The 24074-nt window shown below is 45.6% G+C and overlaps 4 protein-coding genes across 4 annotated transcripts in view; 2 read left to right on the top strand and 2 right to left on the bottom strand.

Annotated features, from left to right (window-relative positions):
- Positions 1-6629: 6629 nt before the first annotated feature.
- On the bottom strand, positions 6630-12618 carry LOC115314704. The gene is given in 8 exon segments (XM_029973819.4): positions 6630-7131; positions 7553-7614; positions 7856-7876; positions 7879-7903; positions 9139-9186; positions 10616-10795; positions 12058-12244; positions 12309-12618. Coding segments are annotated over 8 exon segments (843 nt in total). The 5' UTR covers positions 12542-12618; the 3' UTR covers positions 6630-7044.
- A 76-nt stretch (positions 12619-12694) lies between these two features.
- LOC115314706 (RING-type E3 ubiquitin-protein ligase PPIL2) lies at positions 12695-14999 on the top strand. Its single transcript, XM_040216041.3, has one exon. It carries the CDS (start codon positions 12829-12831, stop codon positions 14365-14367), a length of 1539 nt encoding a protein of 512 aa, XP_040071975.2. The 5' UTR covers positions 12695-12828; the 3' UTR covers positions 14368-14999.
- Positions 15000-19345: 4346 nt separating this feature from the next.
- LOC8025108 (protein asteroid homolog 1) lies at positions 19346-22310 on the bottom strand. Its single transcript, XM_029969039.4, has 3 exons — positions 22000-22310; positions 21595-21799; positions 19346-21141 (listed from the first exon to the last, which is right to left on the bottom strand). The coding sequence occupies exons 1-3, from the start codon at positions 22158-22160 to the stop codon at positions 19432-19434; spliced, it is 2076 nt and encodes a 691-aa protein (XP_029824899.3). The 5' UTR covers positions 22161-22310; the 3' UTR covers positions 19346-19431.
- Positions 22311-22400: 90 nt separating this feature from the next.
- LOC115314707 (Fanconi anemia group D2 protein) overlaps positions 22401-24074 on the top strand; it is a 36648-nt gene continuing 34974 nt past the window's right edge. Inside the window, exons 1-5 of the mRNA XM_042286887.1 lie at positions 22401-22471; positions 22557-22637; positions 22750-22875; positions 23294-23361; positions 23439-23491. Of these exons, the coding sequence (XP_042142821.1) occupies positions 22432-22471; positions 22557-22637; positions 22750-22875; positions 23294-23361; positions 23439-23491 (368 nt within the window). The 5' untranslated portion in view covers positions 22401-22431. The remainder of the gene's footprint in view (positions 22472-22556; positions 22638-22749; positions 22876-23293; positions 23362-23438; positions 23492-24074) is intronic.

Below are 24074 nucleotides of genomic sequence, written 5' to 3'. Positions count from 1 at the left end.
TCCCAAACTTTCACTTGTCCACTTCTAAGCTGAGTAAATTTGAGTATAGGCATGTTTACAGACTGGCACGTAAAAGACAGGTTTGTCGCACTTATCCTAATTAAGAAGATTTATAAACCTGCTTCCAGTATGCAAACATTTTTCAATTTCAAATCTGAAAAAAAAAAGAAGCAGCAGTTTTGCATTAATTTGCATTATGGTCACGGCAAAGTCGTTGGCTCAATTGGCTTCCTTCTCACGAGCGTGCACCTTGCAATCCTTGCGACGAACGGCACCGCCGCTGAAGTCTTTCAGCGTCTCCCAACGAGCGCGATGCCAAGACACCCGCGTCTGTCCACAAGTTTCAGATGCACTCAAACTTTTCGAGTTTGAGTGTGTCTGCCGCTTGGAGCTGCTCAGAGATCCACTAACGACAACGTAATGTGCAGGCTCTTCTTCTAGGTAGTATTGGACGGAGGCACACAGCTGAACACTTCTTAATCGGGCGGCGGCTTCCACCGCCTATTCAGAGCTTTTAATTTCAACAGTTAACTTCGATTAAATTCCTCGCAGGGGGCGCCTACACCTGAGATATTAGGTGCCTGGTGAAGCGTCACCACGGACGCCAGCCAAGTGGGTTGCCATACCCACATGCAGGGGGCACCTACTTTAGTGGGTGCTTGGCGAGTGGCGTCGCTACGAACCATGTGGGTTTCGCTCACCCACGCCTGGCGGTGTGTAGCTTAACCCCGGGGAAAAGGGGATCTTGGTGGTTGAGCTGAGCCCGGGGTACGTTTTGAACCTTCAGGGCGCCCTGGGCGAGGCAACATACCGCTTCGGCCCCTGCTTTTGTAGACAAATGTCCTGGCTTGGCTCGACCAGCATGATTGAGTCAGTTGCCTTTTTTCTCCCCTCCTACCTTTGCCTTTTTTCTTTATCTACCCTTCTTTCCTCTTTCACCTTCTTTGGCAGCAAGGGCCTTGGGTGGTGACAGATACTCTTTGCAGATCCACACTTGGTTATAGTTTCCTGGCACAACTATTAGAGTAATGTCTCCACTAAAGCCCTTCTTTTCATGCTTGTGTCACCTAACCCCTTGTTGGGCTCGGAGGTGGGGGCAGTGCACCACAGATTCCAAAGATCCTTGCCGTTTTATGGCTTCCCGCGCTTCTAAACCCCGAGCAGAGCGACCCCTCAAAAGGGGCTGCCCTGTTCCCCTTACTTTTGAAAAAGCTAATGAACTGGAAAAATCTCCTAGTTTTTTTTGTAGTTCACTCTACAAGTGACACTGTTAGTTTGCCCAAGGTCTCTCCCTTTTTAATGCAAAAGCATTAACTGTTTCATGGAGTGAGCTGACGTCATCAGCCTGAAACGTAAAAATGGTAGATAGTTTCCTTCGGTTCCATTGGCTGGTGCGCGTCGACGGGCGCCCATTGGCCGCTGCGCTCGTCGGTCTCCACGACCGCTCACCTCATGGCGCTGTGTGTCCATCAGCGTGGAGCGTCCAAGGTCACCAGGGGAGCACACACGCCGACCGGCGACGAAAAATACGCAGTAGACGAAAAAGGGAGCGGACGAGCGGCTTGCATGCTTTCGCATTCACAACTGGTAAGGAATGCTTAGGTGTGCCTCAATCTTTTTTTATTCCAAAGCACTTGGAACAAGTAGTCGGAAAATGCTACAAGGCAAAAAGCTAGCCGGAGACCTTCTTGTTGAGGTAGAAAATAAGCAACAGAGCACAGCACATTTGGAGATGACAAGCCTGGGAGGTTACCAGGTTACTGTGACTCCCCCACCGTACCCTGAACACTGTTTACCGTGTCATCTCCGAGGATGACCTCGAACGCAGTGAAGAGGTGATCCTCAAAAGTCTGCTCAAGAGTGCTGTTGTAGTCGTTCGACGGGTCACTTTAAAGCGTGATGGACACGAGAAACCAACTCTACATCCGAAACATTTGAACTCCATGCTTTTCCTGTCACCATGAAGCTAGGGTACTGAAACTGCAGAGTCCACCCTTTCATTCCAAATCCTTAACGGTGTTTCTACTGCCAACGTTTTGGGCATGGTTCCCGAAACTGCCGCGGCCGAGAAATGTGTGGCAAGTGCGGTGGTACCGACCATGTAGCGGACGTCTGCGAAAATGAACCCAAATGTGTAAACTGTAGTGGAGCTCACCCTGCTTTCTTTCGCTCATGCTCAAAATAGAAACAGGAAAAAGAAGTACTATTGACTTTTAAAGTAAAACATAACCTTAGCTACCAAGCAGCCAAAGAACAGCTTGCCTTTCAGGCAAGGGTTCTTATGCCCAGGCAGTGAGGAGGGGACCCCACTGTCTACGGCATCTGTGGAGACACAGACTTTCCTGGAAGACTTCCTCCTCACAGGTGTCCCGTTCTGAACTTGAAGTGGCACACACTCTTTCACCTTTATGTTCTGAGAAGGGTGCTGTGCCCTCTACCACCCCCTCCAAGGTGCCAGAAGTGCCACCAGTGGCACTAGCTGGCCCTTCAGGCAGTAGTCGAGGGCTTCCTCCCCGCGCCCCCAGCAACAACCAGAAGCCCGGGCGGATAGAACAACCTCCACTGCCCATGGGTCCAAAGCTCTTGGCGGACAAAAAAATGGACGAGCGTGTACTGCCATTTGATGATGACCTGTCTCCTCGTGAAGCAGAGTCTCTTTCTTTGGTCTCCTTTGAGGTTGTAGGACAACCAAAGGACACTGCTAAGAAAAAAACAAAAACAATTCCATGTGTTGATGCACCAAAAGTCCCCTAAATTTATTTAGTTTTTGCTTTCTCTAGTATATATGTAATAGCGATCCAACTTTCTTTTAGAATAGCAATGTCTTTCCTTCTTCAGTGGAACTGTAGACAAAGTGTAAGCCAGCTACCAGATGATCATTGCCCTATCATACTTTGCTTGCAGGAAACACATCTAAAAACGAGCCGCACTAACATAATAAAGTACTTCCAGGTGTTTTGCAAGGACCGGATACAAGCAGCTCATTCATCTGGAGGCGTTGTAGTCCCGCAACGTTCAACTTCATGTAGCTAAGTTACCCTGCAAACTCCGCTGGAGGCAGTGGCGGCCCGTATTTTGTTAGATTGTTTAATTATGGTTTGTTCTTTGTATATACTCCCCAGTTATCAGCTAAATATTGAAGAGCTTGAAGACCTTGTTTGTCGGCTTCTTCACCTTTTTTTACTTTTAGGAGATTTCAATGCTCACAATCCCCTGTGGGGGAGTGGCCGACAGGATCCCAGAGGGGCTTTCGTTGAACGTTTTCTTCTTTCCTCGGGGTTGTGCCTACTTAACACAAATGAAGCTACATATTTTAGTTCTACCACTCACATTTACTTCTGTAGAATTATTCATTTGTCACCCATTATTATTACCATTGCTTTCATGGAAGGCCATATCCCAAATCCATATGGAAGTGATCACTTTCCACTCATTTTAGAGTTTACCCTTTCTTACGTCACTCTTTCATTCTGTTCACCTCGGTGGAAGTTGGGAAAAGCTGACTGGGCATGTTTTAAACAATCGTCCCTTTTAGCTGCTTCATCTCTACATCAACTCTCCATGGATGAAACAACAGACCATCTCACAAAACAGATTTTGGAAGCTGCAAAATGATTGCCACACCGATGACGTCCACCCATCTTCCTAAACGACCAAAACTGTGGTGGAATGGACTGCCGAGCGCCTAGAAAGAAATGAAACAAAGCGTGGGGCATTTTTAGGCGATACCCTACACCAGACAGTCTTAATGAATTCAAAAGAAAGAGGGCAGAGGCAAGGAGTATTCGAAGGCGAGCGAAGAGAAAACGTTTTGGAGGGTACGTTCCCTTGTTTAACAGCACAGTATCTGCAAAAGAAGTCTGGGACTGTGTGCATAAAATTGACGGCTCTTACCGGGCATTCACTGTTCCACTTTCAAATCGAAATGGAGTGTGCCCCACAAGTCTTGAGGAACAAACCAACATCCTCGGTGAGCACTTCGCGCATGTTTTCAGTTTCCAACATTATACTCAAACTTTTCAGTGACACTAGATAAAACCAGAAAAGAAAAAACTAATCACATCTGGTGGCGTGCACAAACCCTATAATACTCTATTTACATTACACTCACTGCAAATTTTGCTTCTTTCCTCCAAACGAACTGCCCCTGGACCAGATGTTATTCATTATAAAATGTTTGAACAAAATGTTTGAACTATGAAGCTAATTTTGTACATTTTTAGTAGGGTTTGGCTTGCGGGTCACTTTCTCTCGTCCTGGAAAACTGCTGCTGTTGCGCCAGTGCTGAAGCCCGGTGAACATCCCTCTTGTGCACCTAGCTTCAGATCTACAGCCCTAACTAGCTGTCTTTGCAAGACATTGGAAAGGATGGTAGACAAGAGGCTCATGTTTTATCTAGAACGAAACAACCTTTTCGATAGGTACCAATGTGGCTTTTGTTCAGCTCGGTCCACTGTCAATCAGCTCGTCCACTTTGAGACTTCCGTACATGAGGCGTTTGTCAACAGGCAACAATATCTTTTCATCTTCTTTGATTTGGAGAAGGCATACGACCCGGTCTGGCACAATGGCACACTGCAGGATTATTCTATCTTGGTTTCCATGGCTGAATGTTGAGTGCTGTAGAGAGTTATCTGGAGCACCATACTTTCTATGCGAGTCTGGGGAAAACTCTCTCTAAAAAGTTTTTCCAGGAAAATGGAGTCCCTCAAAGGGTGTACTCGGTGTCACTCTTTTTATCGTCAAACTTAATTCCATTGGCCGTGCAATTCCTCCTTCAGTGCAATATTCTTTATATGTTGATATACAGATCTCCGTTTCATACTGTAATCCTTCAATTTGTTAATGTCAGGTCCAACTTGCGGTTAATAACTTGGTCAGGTGGGCTGATACAAATAGTTTTAAATTTTCTCCCGAAAAAACAGCGTCCAAAAACCTACTTGCATCAAGCGTGGCTCTCGCCGATTCCTTTAGCCTCATTGCCACATGCCTCAACCCCCCCAGCCCGCAGGCGTAGCTCTAAAAAGCCGTCAAAGAAAGGAACGCCACAGACAACCGTTGGAGGGAAGAAAAAAAAAAAAAAGTGACGCCGTGGCGACACTTTTTTTTTTTTTTACCTTGTTTTTGTTGGCATCGCCTCCGTTGTAGAGGGAGAGGGAAAGTAAAAGAGAATGTGCATTGAAAAGAAGCCAACTGTCAAGGGGAGCCTTGCAAAGAAGCGCACTATCGGTTCAGCCTACTCATGCCGACGCTCTTTGAAGGGAGAGAGGGAAGCGCTGCGGCTTTAGATCTAGGTGGCGTTGGAAGCAGACGGAATGCTTCAGAGGAGAGGGGGAAACCTCCTAGTCTCTTTAGCATTTCGTCTGCTTCCTCCTCCTTGGCCCTTCCTTTCCCTCGCCCAACCTTTTCGAGTTGCAACGGACTATGGTGCGTTCACAGCCGAGTGAGTTGCTGGAGCCTATGGGAGTGGCTACTCTTTACGTTACACTTTATTACTTTATGGCGAACTAGCCTCGTTTAGTGCACTTCTTGCCAAGCAGCTGTGCATTGTAAGGAAGCAATGCTCGCGCAGCCCGCGAGCTCTGTGGGTATTGCTTCCCCGCAGTGCACCAGTGCTCGGTGAGAAGCACACTCAACGGAGCTAACCCGCTGCAATCAACACTTTGAAAAGTACACTATTGTAGTTTCCTCAAAGTGAATACAGAGTAGCATATTATTCGGAACTACTATTGAAATATTCACACAACACTACTCGTTTCTGTTGATGAGAAAGCGTTTATTAGCACACACAAATGAGCACCAACCACACCTTCAAAGTTGTTCAAACTACTGTCTATCTTTGGTACTGAATGAGCTCTGCAACATAGTGCATGCACAGTTTGATATTTTGTAGTGTTTGCTACGTCGCATGCAATCGAGAAAGCGTAAGATAAAAGCGAAAGATTTATTGAAAAACAAATGTTATGCACACAACTCAACTGTGAGGTACAAGTTCATCCTACAGCCTGCAGACATAAATATGCTAGCTCTACAGCAGATTGTTGGAACAACTAATGCTACACACTACAAAAGTATGTGTGCTTAGATCCTTGCAGAGAAAAAACGTTCAGCCTTCCCACTCTTGTGAAGAAGAAAGACCAGCGGAGCTGTACTCAATACTGTGTGCTTCTTCTTCGTCGTCTGTTTTTCACGCTGTGTCCTACGATGAAATCCCACCAACGCGCCCAACTATCCATTCTTCTATTATAGACCCTTTGCAGCAGCTGTGCATGGACGCCACCATAACTGACCTTCCGTTTTTGTTTCCTCTTATTCCGTTTATTTCACTTCATCATTACCATAGCAGGCCAGGTTATTGCCATATTAGACTCAACTGTGTTCTAAAGCATCGGCCTTTGTAGAGGATCGTCAACTACCGTTTCAGTGGCTCAGCATTTCGGTAAGACAAGAGAAGGTCAGCAATGGCGGCTGTAATTTGGCGTGTGTGTAAAGCGTCTATAGCTGGAAAGGTTGCCGCCATCTACGAGCGACGGCGGAAACCATACTGGTTGTGTGCTTGCCGCTGTCGCTTGTAGATGGCGGTAGCTGTCCAGGTAGGTTTGTGTAGACATACCAAACACGATCCTGGGGAACCTAAACCTTAAAAGCTCCGCTGTAAAAAAAGATTGCCTTTCTGAGGGGAAGCAGTTTATTTCTCAGTCAGAAATGTAATCTGGTACAATCCAACTTCTCACTTTCATCAGTGGACACAACGGAATGTGTTAGCTATTAGGAACATTCAGTGCCTCTTGGCACAACTATCATTGGACAAGTCCAGCACAAAGCAGACAAGCTTCTGAGCAAGAATTGGCAGCGCCACTTTCAAGATATTTGTGGCACATCTTAATCTTGGAATGATAATAGAGGAGGTACTGCTGATGTCTCATTCTCTATATTGCACGCCCTGCACAGATGCGTGCCATATCTTCTAGGAACTCTCCCTTTGATGTGATGGGGATGGACAGGAGCAGGCGAAATTCCTATCGCTGTTGGAGAATGTGACACTTAGTTTCTTCTCATTCTCAGTTTCTTTGATCTAGCCTTGTGTTCAGGTCTGTACCTCAGGTGGTGATGACTTCTTTGCTTCGCTTTCTGCCGTGACGAAATGAGGAAGCACAATGTTACTAAAAGCGGCGCTACTGTTTACAACACTGAGCTAGTTGCCTTGTCAGTATCGCCAGACGGGCCTCATTCATCCATTCTAACGTGGCTTGTCTAGCGTTAAGTAGCAATACTGAGTAGCTCCTTCCAACACTGAAATACATGTGAATATTGAAAATGCTCGAGTATTAGTGTATTGGATTCAAACTCTGAATCACAAAGTAAGACTTAGACATTTATCTCATGTTTTCAAAGATTTAATGTAGACACCATCACAAGTCATGTAGAGCTATTAAACACAACATTAAATAAATGTATCTCAGGGTACTTCAATTAATTCAGATAATTTGGGAAGGTCTCGGCAAAATGTTCTGGGCAGTGGCAATATATGCTCGCAGACACTTGCACCTACCGCAAAGGTTTCGAAGAACGCTGCTTTTCTGAATGCTTGAGCCTCAGCCACTGTTCCAGCTTCTGAAAGTAAAGAAAAAACTAATTTAAAAACAGGAAATGAAGGCATTGTAAACATGGTAGGACCTTTTACATGCTAAATACAAGCTGCAGAATGCTGCTAATGATTCAATGTTGATTCGGCATAGAAAGATTCCAGTTTGTCTTGCATTTCCCCCCACTAAAAGGCAGAATATCATCTCCTTCATTTGACAGCAAAATGTACTGCAATTATTCTTGAAGTGAGAGCAAAAACACCTCTTACCTCTTTGCGTTCCATCAAAATGGACAGGTCTTGGGATGGCGGAGGGCCCTGCAAAGATACAAAAAATAACTTAACGGGACACTGACAGGGTTTTTATGCTTGCCGAGGTTTTTATTTGAACTTCACCTATAAGAGCCCAACTACCCAGAACATAATTTCCAGCTCAAAATTCGTTTTCTTTCTGCCTGAAAACGGCCAGTCGAGAATTGGCCGGTTTCAGTCATGCTCACTTTCTTTTTTGTGGTCAAGTGGTGTTCAAACTATGTGTTATATTTAAACTATGTGATTAAACTATGTATTTATACTATGTGTTAAATTCGTAGGTCATCTAAGGCACACATTCAATACTAAAAATAGAAAAGAATATGAATCCATTTTTGCGGCTTCCAATAAGTTGCAATTACGTTCATCAAAAAAAAAAAGTTCCACAGATTACAGGAAGTGCATGTACACGTCATTCTCAATATGGCGACGTACCATGGGCCGGACGACGCAATGGGGGCGCATGACGGACCAACATTGCGACGGATGTGGGGCCGCTACTTCGGAACCGTCGCTCGCGGTACCGGCCAATCGATCTTCAAGCGCAGAACATTGAGTGGAAGGGATATAAGTGCGAAACAATCGCACGACAAACGGTGCATGCAACTTTGTCATCTGCTTCACATGCCGGAGAAGTGGAGAAAAAAAAAAGTGGTCGGCTATGAGCCTCCGTGCTCGTGTTTCGCTTTCGAGCAGTGGAGTTTCCTGGCTTTATTAAAAATATATGTGGCTCTGCAGCAAAATATTGATTGGGTAGTCTTCTGGCACCATATTAACGTGCCTGGCAAAATATAAAAAAAAAAATTTTGGGAGGTGCCAGTGTTCCTTTAATGAAATAGTCCCAGTGATTAATACAGAATGCAACTTTTGTAGAAGGCTACAGCATGTTTTCACTTTGCCACAATGCCTGAGGCATAGAGCCCCCAAAGGGATGGAAAGAACTTTCTTCATTTGAATTTTCTCAAGCATAGCCGGGCAGGGAGGTAGAAATGAAAGGCATTTCTACCCAACCGCACCCCGATTCGAAGTATAGCAAAATGGACAATGCAGCAAGATTCTAAAGCATTTGTGTTCGAGTCTTATTTTAGTGGTGCCTTTTCATAAGCAGACGTTGCATGTCACAAAGACCGTGACGTCCACAGACCTGCCTTCGTCTTTGAGCACTGCAACCGCGGATAATAGAAAGTTTTAGACCAACCACGTCTGAAATTTTTACATTTCGGCTCACAATAATGCCTTACCTCGTGTGAATCTGAATGTGTGGGAAACTGCTCCGTGATGCCAGTTTCCTAGAGAGGAAGATTATGCATTTGAATTTGTTTTTCAGAGTTTCCATCCATGGTTACCACAAGATGTGTCAGAACCTTGGTGAACTCTTCTATGGGGTCACACGCACATAGTCCGCAAAAAACGTGGCAGATTAAATACAGGGTGTTTCTGCGAAAGCTTTAAAAAAATCCTCAAAAATATGCTGTTCGAGATGAAAAGAAACTCTGTGGGAACAAACTACCAGCCTTGGCAGACGTCAAGGATTGCAAAAACATACTAATTATCAAGGTAACTAACAAATTTACTAATTAACTTTTAATTATTGAAAATAAACACATGGTTTCACTGAGAAACTTACTAAGCATTATAAAAAATGACTAGATAAACTTTTTAGAAAGTTATAGGGCAGCTGGGTCAGCATTTTATGGCATTCTGAAGGAACGCTCAGTTTAGTCGCGTTTCTAAGTTGCGATTTCTTATCGGAGCGCATCCTTGCACCAGCGGTCCTGCTCCCCGATGGTCACTGCGCGAGGCCACCGTCTAGCCTCCCTCGTAGAATGGAGGGAAGTATGGTGCACGTGCGTTGCACGTCTCAGCCACTGGGGAGCAGAACTGCGGGCGCAGAGATGTGCTCCGATAAGAAACCAAAACCTATAAGCGCGTCCAAATTGAGCATTCTTATGAATCGCCGTAAAATGTCTGCCCTGCCTTACATTTTTCTAAAAAGAGTTGATTAAGTGGTTTTCGATGATGCTTAACAAGTTTCTCAGTAGAACCCTATGTTTATTTTCACTAATTAAAAAATTAACTAGTAAATTTTAGCCAACTATCTTGCTAATTTGTATGTTTTTGCAATCTTTGATGTCCACCAAGGCTGGTGGTTTGTTCCCAGAAAGAGGTTATTTTTATCTCGAACAGCAGTTTTTTAGGTATTTTTGAAAGCTTTCACAAGAACACCTTGCACGCATAGGGTGCACACAGTAGATCTTGGACTGGGGTGTTCAGTTTTACTCCGTGAAATTTCAAGGTGTAGTTCTCTTTTTGTAAAAGATGCAAACAACAATTACTTGCCAAAGTTGACGGTGGACGTGTTAGCAGACGACCGAATTAGCAATGAATGTGTTGTAACTTGTGGCGCCATCTCCCAATAGGTGCAGCGAGCAGGAGACACTCTGTTGTCTGTTTGCTCAGTCTATCGGGAGACGGCGCCATGAGTTATATTCGTCGCCAATTCGGTCGTCTGCAAACACATTCGCCGTCGACTTTGGCATGTATGTTGGTCTAATATTTTACAGGAGGAGAGCTACGCCTTGGTTTCACAAGGTAAAAACCGACCAGCTCCATGCACATTTTGGCCAGTTAGAGCTTTCTATGTGCAGGGGTCGATTCTTCTGGCTCGTTTTACAGCACGAGATCCTATGTGCACATCCTAAAATTTGGAAAACTTACAACGCCGGCTTTGGTGGATGTCCCCGCCCCAGGAATCCCTTTCTGGATGCAAGTGTATAAGTGCCGGTCGGACCCAGGCAGTTCCGCATATTCAATCTGTAGAGAACGAGGCACGTCAATGCCTTCAGCGGTGCAGGAGTCCATGCAGCTGTCAGTTGGAGATGGTTTTACATGTTCAATCTGAAACAGGAGAATGAAAAGCCCAGTTCGTATCAACTTCTTTGTGGGTACCCCAACAAAAAGCAGAGCTGCTTTGTTTGTTTCATCTCCAGCTATTACAGCAATGGCCACGGATGCAGGTATATAACTGGCCAAAGCCAATTGTATGGCTATGTGCATATAGCTGTATCAGCTTTTATTTATAATGAGAGCAATGAGATCGAGAGCTTTCTCAAACAAAAAAACGAGGGTATGAAGTAACTGGTGCAGGTAAATGTTAAACATTGTGATTTTACCCAAGCCTTCATTAAAATTAGCATGTTTAGCTCTCTCGGCTGCTAATTGGATGCATCAGGTTCTGCTGGGTGAGCTTTCTTGACAAAAGCCCACTCGTGAGTCCACAATCAGCCATATTTTGTGGTAGCTTTTCACCCGTACACCCGTAAAAAAGATCTTAATTGCGTCCACTGTTTTTTGGTTTTTTTTCAAGCTTTTTATTTACTGGTAGATTTTAGCGACTGTATGGCAACAAAACAACTCAAAACTTTCTGTATGGGTAGTCGATTGTCCCACCCCCTTCATAAAATAGCAGAAAGTCACAATTCACCCTCGCGTTCGATCCCGTCTCTCACGGGATGCAATTTCTAGCAGAAAACCTACTTTTTCTTTTTCGGTAGCAGACGATTCTGTTTTCTTGGTAGCAGACAACGGGGAATCATAGCAGACAATTCCCCGTCGTCTGCTTTTGCACCTCGTCTGCCTCACCTGAGCGATGCATGATTGGAAGGCATCCTAGCTGGTGCACGCTCATGACATGACGTGCGGCACTGCAAAAGGTGTTTCCTGATTTTCTTTTGCATTGAAGGGACTTCATCAAAACTTATGTAAAATATTCTTTCGAAAAACCGACCTAAGCAGTACAATTTGGTGTTTTGCTGCCCTGTTTGAACGTGTGAGAAAGTGTTGATTATGTATTTGCACTAACTGTCGTGCAGTACTGCACTGAAAGAGTTGGGCCATCCGGCAGAATGAAAGAACTAAAAATTCGTCGAAAAAGTGTAGAGAATAGAGAGAGAGAGAGAGAGAGAGAGAGAGAAAAAACTTCTGCGCGTGCGCAGTGCCCACAGATGCATCGCATATCGTATGACGTCACGAACCAACTCGATCAGTCATTTACGGACGACGCTCCTGTGACGTGAGCTTCTTATTACTCTTATGTGGCACAAGCAGCTCATCACATTCGGAGCAGAAACTATGCTGATGAAGTCGCAAGTTACACTTACCCATTCTTGATTGAATACGGAGGGAACCACGCGTTCCCGAAGTCGAACGCACACCAGTGACGTCCGATCAAAGTCTTCGGGGCGAAAATGCTTGGAGCAGATCTGTCCCCATTTTTTCGGTTGCCAGTCGCTGCCTCTTCCTACAGCCCCGAGCCACTTTGCACGCAGTCCTGGGTCCTTAGGAAAGCTAGATAAAGAATCGAGAAGTAACGTCAGTCACTTTCGGTTTCAACCCTTTGCTAGTCACTTACGCATGGAAAGATACTCCGGGTTCTTTGTAAAAGGAATGGGACCTGCAGTACTTTGCAGAACACCTCGGCATCTTGCACTCTTCGATAAGTCGTAAATGAGCGTCAAGCGTGCGAAAACAAAACTTAGGTAGCTTTGGCTTGCCTACAAGACTCAGCTGGTGGTTGGCATTAAAATGGCGATTCGCGCATTTTCTTTTCCGCTTTTTGTGCCATTTTTTTTTAGGTTGTTGCATGACGGCCGTTGACTAACTAACTTGCATAAATTAGCGTAATTAAAGGTACAGTTTTCAGCTGTATTTAAGCGAAATGCTTAGACGTTTACATTGTGGACATTTAGAACAATGTTTAAAAATTGTAATCCAACAAGCCATGAAGTCGTAGCAGTCGTAGCGCTTTCGACATCACGCAATGGTTCTTGGTTCGTTCTGATTTTCTGGCCAGGAAGCTAGAAAGCCAGAAACCAGTCAATATTTGCCTAAATTAAGTTCTCTGTGAAATTCACAAGCCCTAATTGTCAAATATGGGGAAGCGACAGCACCAAAAGGACAAACTCTACCTCACCACGACAGAGTGGTCGACCATCTACGGTGGGCGACGCACGGCGAGTCGTGAGGGCGAATCTGCCGAATTCAAAAGACTGCCCTTCGATCACTGCGCGCTGTCGCTACAGCCTTTCGAGCACCCGCTATGCACGCCCGAAGGCGTCATATACGACATTATGAACATCGTGCCGTTCATCAAAAAGTACGGCATCGATCCGGCCACCGGAAAGCCCATCGAAGCCAAGAAACTGGTACGCCTCAACTTCGTCAAGAACTCGGAAGGCAAGTACCACTGTCCGGTCCTCTACAAGGTGTTCACCGAAAACTCGCACATCGTCGCCATCAAACCTACGGGCAATGTCTTCTCGTACGAAGCTGTCGATCAGCTCAATCTGCGCGCCAAGAACTTCAAGGACCTGCTGACGGACGAACCGTTCACTCGGCAGGACATCATCACCTTGCAAGACCCTGGAAACCTGGAAAAATTCAACGTCTCCCGCTTTCATCACCTCAAGCACAACCTCAAGGTTGTGGATCCCGAAGAGGAGAGGTTGAAGTCCGACCCCAAATACACACTGAGGGTGGTTAGCTCCGAAACGCGGTCCATCCTGGACACACTCGACAAAGAGTATAAACCAGCCGAGAAAACGGAGAAGGTCGTCAAGAAGGCAGACAAATTCAATGCCGCCCACTACTCGACCGGAGCGGTGGCGGCCTCTTTCACTTCAACTGTCATGGAGCCGACCACGCAGCACGAGCCGGCCATCTTGGCAGACGACGTTGTCCGCTACTCCATGGTGAAGAAGAAAGGCTACATCCAGCTGCAGACGACGCACGGTAACCTCAATCTGGAGCTCTTCTGCGACATGGTACCCAAGACGTGCGAGAACTTCCTCGGCCTTTGCAAGAAGGGCTACTATGACGGAACCAAGTTCCACCGGTCCATACGCCATTTCATGGTCCAGGGAGGAGATCCGACGGGCACGGGAAAGGGCGGGGAGTCCCTTTGGGGAAAACCGTTTCGGGACGAGTTTAAGCCTAACCTCGTGCATCAGGGCAGGGGGATGCTCAGTATGGCCAACGAGGGACCCGACATGAACAAGTCGCAATTCTTCATCACGTACCGTTCCTGCCGGCACCTGGACTCGAAGCACTCCGTCTTTGGGAAGCTTGTCGGAGGACTCGAGGCGCTGAACGCCATTGAGTCGGTGGAGACGGACAACAAGGACAGGCCGATCGAGGATATCGTTCTGCTGAGGGCAGTGGTCTTCGTCGACCCTTACGAAGAGGTCGACGAGGAACTCCGTAAGAAGAGGGAGGAGGAGAGGACGAAGCAGGAGGTGCACGAGTCGGGGGAAAAGCGGAAGGCCAAGAGGGTGTTGAAGGAGTTCCACAAGGGCGTCGGCAAGTACATCGATCCCGAGGAAGCCAAGAAGAGCCAGGAAGTGGTGGCTGAGCTACCCGAAAAGAAGAAGAAGGTTGTGTCGGGAAAGTTTGGAGACTTCTCCGGTTGGTGACGACGGATTCCGAGGGCTGTTAGTATCTTTCGATTCGTTTTCGCAAAACTACAATTTTTGGAACGCGTCTTTGACTGATGTTTTTGGCGTCCCGTCCCACCCGTGCATTGAAAGCGGTCCCGTGGCAACAAATGGCGTCGCGGAGGCTAGCGCGTCATGTTGTCAGATGTATATGTGATCCTGGCGGTTGGTGCCAAGGGTCCTGGCAGAAAGTGTAAGCGAACACGGGTGTTGCAGTCGTCACAGAGTCCCGACACCTGGCTGCCGAAGTTTCCATGGACTGTTAAACTGTAGTGCGATTTGCAGCAGAACAGGCGTCTGCTACACCCGCCACCACCACTGCTGTGACACGAACAGGATCGCAGGCGGAGACAGCGCAACACTCAAGCGACATCACTGGGCAGACATAGAGGATCGGACACGCATTGCAGGCACCACATCGCAACGAACGTGTTGTTTGCTTTTCTTTTGGACTTCGAGGAAAGAAGTCCAAAAGCCCTCAAGTACATTGCGCATCTAAATTGTGCAGGACTGCCCCGATGCGACAGGTGTTCCTCTGATGTAATGGGACAAACCCGACAGTTGCTGGGAAACAAATGTCATCAAAAATGAAAATATTGGTGATTACAGAAGTGACGATTTGTGAAGTTCTTTTTATGGCCTGACAAAAGGCGATCATTTTTTTTTTTTTGATGAAAAGTGTTTTTATGCTTACCGTAATATCCCGAGTCATCGCCCATCCCCAAGCCATCGCCCACCCTATTTTTCGGGCCAATATCGATTTCCGAAAAAATACCGAGTCATCGCCCACCCGTTCAAATACCCCAGCGCGGACTCCGCGATCCGCGAACACTCATCCTACCCGAATGACGCGGCCGCGGACCTTACAGTTGGAGGACGTCTGTGACAAAGTAAAACGAAGGAGGGAAAGACACTTCTTTTTGTTTACGCATTTCCTCCGTGAGCGACCCCAAAGTGGTCGTGTATCCGTGCGAAAAGAAAACGATGGAGATAACAAAATAAGAGTTTGTTAATGTAACCGCGGAGTGTTAGGTCAAAGTCTGTCTCCGCCGAAGGTCACCGCGAACCCGCTCCTTCTTCCCGCCCGTCGCGACCGCGGTTGTGCAATATTTTAAGCAAAGCCAATACGTAAATAAAGCTTTGCTGGAACGCCCTACACAGGCGTTTGCAGAGCGTCCCAACCGTGCATTGATAGCCCGCCGTGCACGTATGTACGCACCAAACAAGAAAGTTGCGCAAGAGCTTGCGATTGACAAGGCGCCCGACTTGGCCCGACGCCAAAGTATTTGCCAACGCGACCGCCGGCTTTCCCGCTTTCCCAGCATTGCTCTTGGTCGCTTCTTTGGTACGCTCGCTATGCAGGCAACGCGTATGCAGGCAACGGACTTCGCTATAGTAAAATATTCTTTCGTGAGCATTTTTTTCTATAAAACAAGGAAACTAAATCGAGTTTTGAGTTTGATGTATCTCTTGTGCATCAGCGCTAGATACGCAGAGAAGAATAGGCGGTTTTTTCCGCTTTTTTTCAAGTGTTTGTGCTCACCCACCGAGACATGGCCCACCCCACTTTTTTTATGAATTTCAGGCGGTAGGGGGGTGGGCGATGACTCGGGATATTACGGCATGTTTTTTTTTCTTTTGTAGGCCTGAACATTGGGGTCTACCGACTGAAACGGAAACTGAAGCGTTTATTGAGTTGCCATGAGCGTCATCACAATTACATAACTCTCAAGACATGTTCTTTAATGTGCATGACTGTAAATAAAGCTGCGTTTCAAGTCTTCAGCCCTTGTGGTGGAAGTTCAAGGTTCAACTTGTGCGATGAAAGTTCAAGGTAGACCCTTTCTTGGACGCAATGTTAGATGCCCTCAATGTTTTTTTTCAAACCGGAGGTTCCAAGAATAAGCCAGGGAGTTCGAAATGTGAAACTTATTGCATTAAAAATTCAGAAATTTTTGAACTTTTTGCTCTAAGAAGCTTAATTGCTTTAGAACTTTCAAACTTTTTGTTAGAAATTTATCTATTTTCTTACTTGCCACACTAAGTAATTCAATGATTTTCCAACTTTTGAACATGCTAAATTCTAAAGTTTGACAAACTTATGAACAAAATTCTGAATCAAAAATGCGTCTAAAGGTGCAAGGCATTCGTATCGTGCATAAATATTGCATGGAGTGCAGTGGAAATTGTACTGGAATTTTACATAGCGAATCATGCCGCCAACAAATCGCTTTTAAAGCGCCGAATAATCGCTTTGTGGAGTCCTCGGCGCTTAAACCTCATACCTAAGAGTTTTCCTCTGGCTTCTGTACAGAAACTCTAGTGTACAACTCCATTAGTTGTCCTCGAGTAAATTACGGAGCCTGCTCTGCAGGGTGGAAATTCAACCGAAGCTCTTCACTGGGGCGTCTTTCATAACCAGAGGTATCCAAACTTTTCGGGAGATGGGGAGGCGGGTAAGGTTTTCCACCCTTTCCATTAAATTTCTGAAATATATGATTGGGCAATTGCCCCCCCCCCCCCAAATTCAAACACCACTCTTCATAACTTTAGTTGTTTCTGAACGCCGATTCCCTCGATCTATTCAGGCACGCGGCTCGATCTGCACTTGCTCCATTATCATTGGCAACGGGTTGCTTTTTAGAGTAGCCAGAGCCACTAGAAACGTTCGGGAAGCCTAGATGCCTTTACGTGCACACGTCATGCTGTATATTTTGTTGTTTCATGCCTGCATCGACTGGATTACTACTTGTTTGCAATAAGTAGGAAGAACATGTTAACCGGGTCGCCTTGGGAGTTTATTGAAGACTTGTCCAAGTTCAAAGCTTGTTTCATGAGTTACAATAAATAAGTAGCACCGTAAGTAAAACAGTATAATCGGAAGAGAGAATTTCTGGCATAGAAATATGCAATTTCAGTTGAATTTTTGGCACATTTTGCAATTTGGTTAGACGAAGCCATGTAAATGTTATTCGAAATTGCAGAATTCTATTCCCATCCACAAGCATTGAAGTCTTCGATTTTTTCAAACTTGTAACTCAAGAAAATTTTTTACCTGATCCATCAAGAAATTCAAAATCTTCAAACTTACTTTCAGAAACCCTGATAATTAATTTTTCGAATTTGAACTTTAGCGAGGTTCTAAAGTTGCAAACTACTCAAATTCGAACCTTAACGAGGTTCAAAAGGTTGAAAACCTTTTGAACTTGAACCTTGGAACGTTTGCAGCATCTCTACTTATTTGTACTTGTTTGCAAAGTTGTTACAACTGACAGCTATGAAATTGTTTATTGTCCCATCAAATGCGCTCCTTTTCCAACGGGTGCTATTGTTTGTAAAATAAATTATTCTTGCACAGATTTGTGCATTTTTCCACTTAAGCAGTTTCTTGCAAGAATATGAGGCATCCTTGAAACTGTGAGTGTATAATTGGAGCTCATTTTGTAAACCTTCTCGGTGGACTGAATTCATGCAGGTTCAGCTAGAAGATTTAAGGCTGGTGAAGGGATTTATGTAAAGCATCAATTAAACCAATATATTCTAGGTAGGCTGTGCACTCACTGGTTTTAACCGAAAAAAGCGGGTAAACATCAGGTGGTGACAAAAATACAGAACCGATTACACCCAAAAACACCAGTGGCTGAATATTTTCGCTCCGATTAAACCCCAAAACAACGGTCGTTGAATGTTTCCACTCTAGAGACAGCACTTTTTTTCTAAACTCCTCCCCTTAAAGGGGCACTGAAGTCGATTCTCAGATAGTCCTTTTTTGTGGCGACAACTCAATCTATACATGATTGAAAACCTGAGACTGTGGTTTGAAAAACAGAAAATCGTGAAGTAGAAAGAAAAAAAAAACAGACAACGTCTCAGACGTTGTCCGAGACTCTTTGAGACGTTGTCTGTACCTTTTTCTTTCTACTTCACGATTTTCTGTTTTTCAAACCAGTCTAAGGTTTTCAATCATCATGTATAACTTGCACCAGCTCGCCTGCACTTTAACCGTTTTTTCATTAACTCAATCTAGATGCTTTAAACATCTCAACAAACCCGAAATTACAATCGTGCATAGCTCATTTCTTTGTGTTCAAAGATCGCAACAGGCCCTTTTTGGGAAAAATTTTCTTCCTAGTGAAGTGGTTGACAAAGGGCGCTTGTCGGCGAGTTGCAAGCGATGGCTTCACCCGTGTTGAAGAGGAGTCTTATCCAAATGTACCATTGAGACTCTCTTCAAAACAAGTTATAATAAAATCATTCAGAATTTGCCCGAGTGTTAGGGCTTTCACTGGTCCACACAATGTAGTTGTAAGAAAAAAAGAGTCCACATGTTTTTCTATTGCCTTGAGATGAATAGGCACTTTTGCAATATAGGACTTCGTATATGTGGGAACTAACAGATTTTAAACAATATAAGATCAAAAAGACCTCTTCAAAATCTTCAGTGCCCTTCAAAGTTTCGTCAAACGTGTTATCTTGTGAATAATGAATTTTCTCTCACGATATTCAGCGTCTTTAGCCTCGTCAGCAGTCGTCCAACCAAGATACACTAAAAAACACCGAAATCTTAGTCGTCTAACCAAGATTTCGGTGTTTAAAAAATAAACACCGAAAAACATTCATCTATTTTTTACATTAATAAACACTGAATATACACAGCCTAATCAGATAAAGAATTTCAGTTCATACTCTTAAAAATGCAATTTAATTGTGATTGCATTAGTTATAATGCTTCGGTAGCAACTGAAAGCAACTGGCATCGTCCGTTTTTATGTACACATGCACGACCAGTCAGCTCAAACACAAAATTGCTCACTTTCCCCCATTTGTTTTGTCGTTAACAGGCAAACCACCACTGAAAATAAGAGTGGTGAAATGCAGGAACATGCAGCACCAACTTCGGTGAAAGTATGGTGTTCGGCAGTAACCAGCATGACTAAAATATCCGAAAGTGCCAATGTCGTATATAGTTCCTTGTGTTTTGCGACGACATTCTAAAAAAATGTATATAGTATGCACAATGTGGAAATGGGCTTCATCCCCATGTCACAGGTCTGCAAACCGATTCGTCAACAGCACCACCGACTCCTCAGACTCTTCTCCGTCGGTATGTTTGTCGCTGACGTTGCGCTTCTTCTTCTTCTTCTTCCTAGATGGCGCAGCTCTTCGCTCAAAACAGCAGTCTGGCAGAATGCTGCGGAACTCTTTGTAAAATCCCGAAAACGCAACTTCGAGAGGAGAACCCCGTCCGAGGTACTCGGCTATGAAGAGGTCTGGCTTGGGTCGCGTGTCCAGTTCTTTGGTGAAGTTGTAGAGGAAAGTGCCGTTGAACGACCGATGGAACTGTGCGTCACTGTACGGCCGAAGGAGCACCCTGTTGATCGACCTCGCAAACATCAGGCACGTCTGTAGCTGGCAGCACGAATAAACGAGGTCGGCGTCAAAGTGCCGCGCGTGGTTGTGCGTGGGGCGGCTCCAAAACTTTGAGAAGTTCTTGCAGGTCTCGTCGATGACGACCTGCGTCATCTGCTCGTCCTGCACACCGAGTAAGACTTCCTGAATGTGTATGGGATTTGGGTCATCTGATGTAGACCTCGGTTTGCCGCAGACTTTCTTTGAGGACTGGGTTGCTTGTGGAAGTAACCGCAGGAGAACCGTGTTCAGCAGCAACGAACGGAGCAGGTTTTCGTTGGTCGGCGAACACGCGTGTTGCAGCCAGTAGCTGACGACCGCCAGCATGATGTGCAAGGGCTCTGGGTATTTTAGCGCGCAGGCGTCGAACTCGAAGATGCAGTCAAACAGCCTGCGCCTGGTCAAAACGTCCAGCTCCTCGATTTTATGTAACTTCGGCAGACGTCCAAAACGAGAAACTTCGTACGATGGCCGTTCGAGACGCCTGACCATGTTTTTGCCCTCCCTGTCGAACTCCTCAACGGCCACATCCGAACCTTCCTCAGCAGCCAAAACGAGGCCATAAAGTGTCTTCCGCAGCGGAAGCGAACAGGCGTAGCTGCTTGGCATCTCGAAGCAGTCTATCTGAGTGAGATGAAACACCTTGTGCACAATGGCGACGTTGAGAAGGTACGGGCTCAGCACGCCGGAAAAGAACTGCTCCGCAAACCACCGTGGAAATGGCACTCCCGACGAATTGAGCAGTTCGAGCTGGCTGCCGTCTTGGAGGTTCCTCACGAACGACGAGCTGCGGGCTCCGTAGCGTATCACTGCGTCGCGGATCGACTTCTCCGCTTCGTCGCGGACTCCGGACTTCAGCGTGACCAGCACTTGTGAGATTGTGCCTTCGACACTTGTGGCCATCTGCAACCAGTGCAGGAGCCCGATCATGTTGGTGTGTCGCTTGCTGATCTTCAACTTCCGTTTGGACAGCTTCGGGAGCTTGATTCTGCCGAGAAAGTTTTCGAATGTGCTTCCGTTGACAAAGTCGTTACCCAGCAGGGTCGCAAAGAGGGGCAGCAGACAGCGGTCAAAGCCCGGGAAGTGAGCTAGTAAGTGGTCTATGTGGTACCACCGGCAGGAGAGAGCGCTCACTTTCGCGTCACCAACAGCAATTGTCGAGGGAACGTTGGCGATAGAATCGAGTCGGATGAAGCCCCCTGCAATGTCAAAGATGTAGAAGTCGCTGTCCTGGCTGGCAACTGGGCATCCAAAGTGGTTTGCGATAGCGGTTATCTCTTCGTCTGCTTCGGAGCTGCACTGCATGACGGGAATGCCAAGCTCCCGAACGACATCCTTGAAGACCTGTAAGGGATGAGAAGATGGTTCATAAAACACGTGCAGGCACCCTGTATGTCTGTTGTGGATGACCAACACACAACAAGCAGAGGCGATTAGATCTGGCATGCATTGTTACACAGCATGTCGTCATACATATTATGGCTAAAGCTTTTTATTTTATTTGGAGGTTAAGACCTGGAGCAGAGGCTTATCCTTGACATCCTTCTGAATATACAACACCATTTGCAACGAATTAGCTATTTTGAGTGACTTATCCACAAAGTATGGAAGATCTGTTACCTAGAACCATCTCTGTAAAAACTTGGGAAAATGCAGCATGAGCAACAGGTTTTGATACCAGGAAAATAGTGTCATCTGCTACCAACAGTTAGTTCTGGCACGCACTAAGCTTGTTACTTTAGGGAAGGGGGGTGGGGGAAGGGGAGGGGGAGGAATGACAAAATAACTTCTCCGTACATCATGAGCCAGAATGGGCAATATCTTCTGGTTGGCTGCTCCAGTTCGTGCGATGGCTTTGGCGGTGGTTAGGCGGTCCTGGAGGCGGCGTTGGCATGTCTTGAGCTTCCTGTCCGAGACGTCGTGGCCCCCGTCAAACACGAGGATGACCTCGACATTGCAAGTCTTGAAGATGCCAAAATAATTTCTGATTGCCGCTGCATACCTGGAAATTTAATCAACAGAAAGCCTCAGACACATTTAAAGCATATATAATACTGTTCTGCGAATGTCGTTCAGATGTTCAGAGAATCATCTTCTTGTCAGAGGCAGTTAAACAAAAAAATATGGCACTGTCGTAACGCCTTGACTGTCGCCATCAGTGATCGAAACCCATTGATCCATGCGATAACACGTGTTCCATACCTGTCATAATCGCCGCCATAAACACATTCTAGATGTGAGCTGTAGTACAGCATGTAAATCAGATTGTTGCCGTCGATGACCAACTTGGTGTCGTGAAGATTCTTCCATTCCGAAAGATCGGGATTCAGGTTGAAGAAGGAGCTTAAACCACGAACTCCCATAACCACCGGTCAACCTGCAGAATCATACGCATTGCCCTGTGCGTTTGTTTAAGTTACTCACCAAACCCTCGTGACTAACACTTAGCCACACTTCCTCTTCCAAACACAACTAGGCGCAATTCGCGCGTCACGGAGTTTTCGTACGGCTGAAGTAACCAACGCAACTCTAGGGCTTTACTTCTATGCGCCACCGCCATCCAAGCGAGCGCCAATAAAGCGAGCCATTTGAAAGGGTCTTTCAGCTGGAGGTGGCTTGAGGTCACTGTGAGCCATGGCGGGAAACTCGCGAAAGACTTCGAAGAACTTTAAAGGTGAGTTGAACATGTTCCAAGGGGATTAAATACCGTGTAACTAGATTTACAAGCGTGAAATTTTACGCGAACGTTTCCTTCGTAGGAAGGGGTTCAAAGCGGCCGAGTGACGGGCCACTTTTCTTCGAAGAACACACGTCCGAGATCACAGTCCGTTCTCGCAAAGGTGAGAGCATACGAAAAAGGGCCGCTATAATCCCCAAAGATCGGAACAGCTGTGAAGTCTCGTCAGTCTGTAAGTGATATATCAAAAGCCCTTTTACGAAACATTATTCAAGGTCGCTCCATCACCTCCGTGAGCATCGTAGACGAAGATGAAGAATACAAGAGTGGCCTGTCATTTTGCAAGCTTGCCAAGCAGTCTGGGCTCACGCTGTACTCGGGGAAAAAGTCCAACGTTCTCAGTAAGTCGAACTCTCTACTTGTTTGCGGCGTAAATGTGTGCGTTGCACTTTGAACTATTACTGCTAGGACCACAAAGTTGCAACGAGTTGATGGCCTAGTTGGTTAAAGGAATTCAAAGACAGAGTTGCTGTTGCTAAAAAAAAACAAAAACAAAACTTGTTGTTGTCCTAGAGTTGACTTTATCCAACAAAGTTTTTGTTGGCCAGAAAACTTGTTGGCCGTGTTTGGGAAAAGAAAAGAGAACACGTGGCCAACCAAATCGTCATCTAGTCAACTGCCATCAATATGATTGGCTGCTGATTGGGCAGGTTTCAGAGGCCAGTCATTGTCTTATACACAGCCTGTTCTGGTGAGAGCGTCGACCAGTGCGTTGACATGGTCTGTCTTCATCTACGACTCTGTGTTATTTTTTTCAAGCTGTGGATCAAACAAAGTTCAACAAGGACTTTATTCAACACATGAAAGCTCGACCTGACTACCCCCAGGTATATGTTTCCTTGCAAGAGCTATATATTAAAAATATGTATACTTTATGTTTGTTGTTTCTCTCGTTTTACCGCAGGTTGTGGAGAACCTCATAACCGAAATCAAGGACTACCTTGAAGACGATGATAGGTAAGTGCCACCGGAAATGAATGTTTGTAAAGTTCTTCCTTACATTTACATAACAGGCAACTCCAGTCAATATTTTTTTTAATTTGGGATCATAGCTGTTTTCAGCTAAAGCAGTGTTTTGGAATTAAAAGGTGTAATTTTTTTGTCGATATTGTGTGTAGTTTAATGAATATCACGGCTCAAAGTTTGGTTTTGGGCATCTATGGCGAAACCGAAACTATCTGCTAGAGGGATGGCAATACTAATCATCAGCCAAACGGCCGCGACATGACGTCCTAAGAGTGCTGCGATATGCGATACAACCAATCGACTGCAGTTCCACTGCGACGTGACGTCACAAGGGTGCTGCGCTAGTGTCGCTTGACTAAAAGCTAACCCACTTGCCGCCCGCTAAAGAGCAACTGGTCACATCTTTAAAATAGATTTTAGTGGAGTACGAGGCCTCACTTTGACGTTACATTTTCGGCTGTGATCATATTTCGTGCCACTAAAGTGATACCAGTTATTTCTGTTGGTTTCGTTTTCGACTAGAGTTGCCCTTTAACATTGCTAACTATCTACTAATTTTTGGCTGAACAATGCT

The sequence above is a fragment of the Ixodes scapularis genome, unplaced genomic scaffold (genome assembly GCF_016920785.2).
Source record: "Ixodes scapularis isolate PalLabHiFi unplaced genomic scaffold, ASM1692078v2 PGA_scaffold8__174_contigs__length_109621045, whole genome shotgun sequence".
NCBI lineage: Eukaryota > Metazoa > Arthropoda > Arachnida > Ixodida > Ixodidae > Ixodes > Ixodes scapularis.
This window is presented reverse-complemented; position numbering and strand designations above follow the sequence as displayed.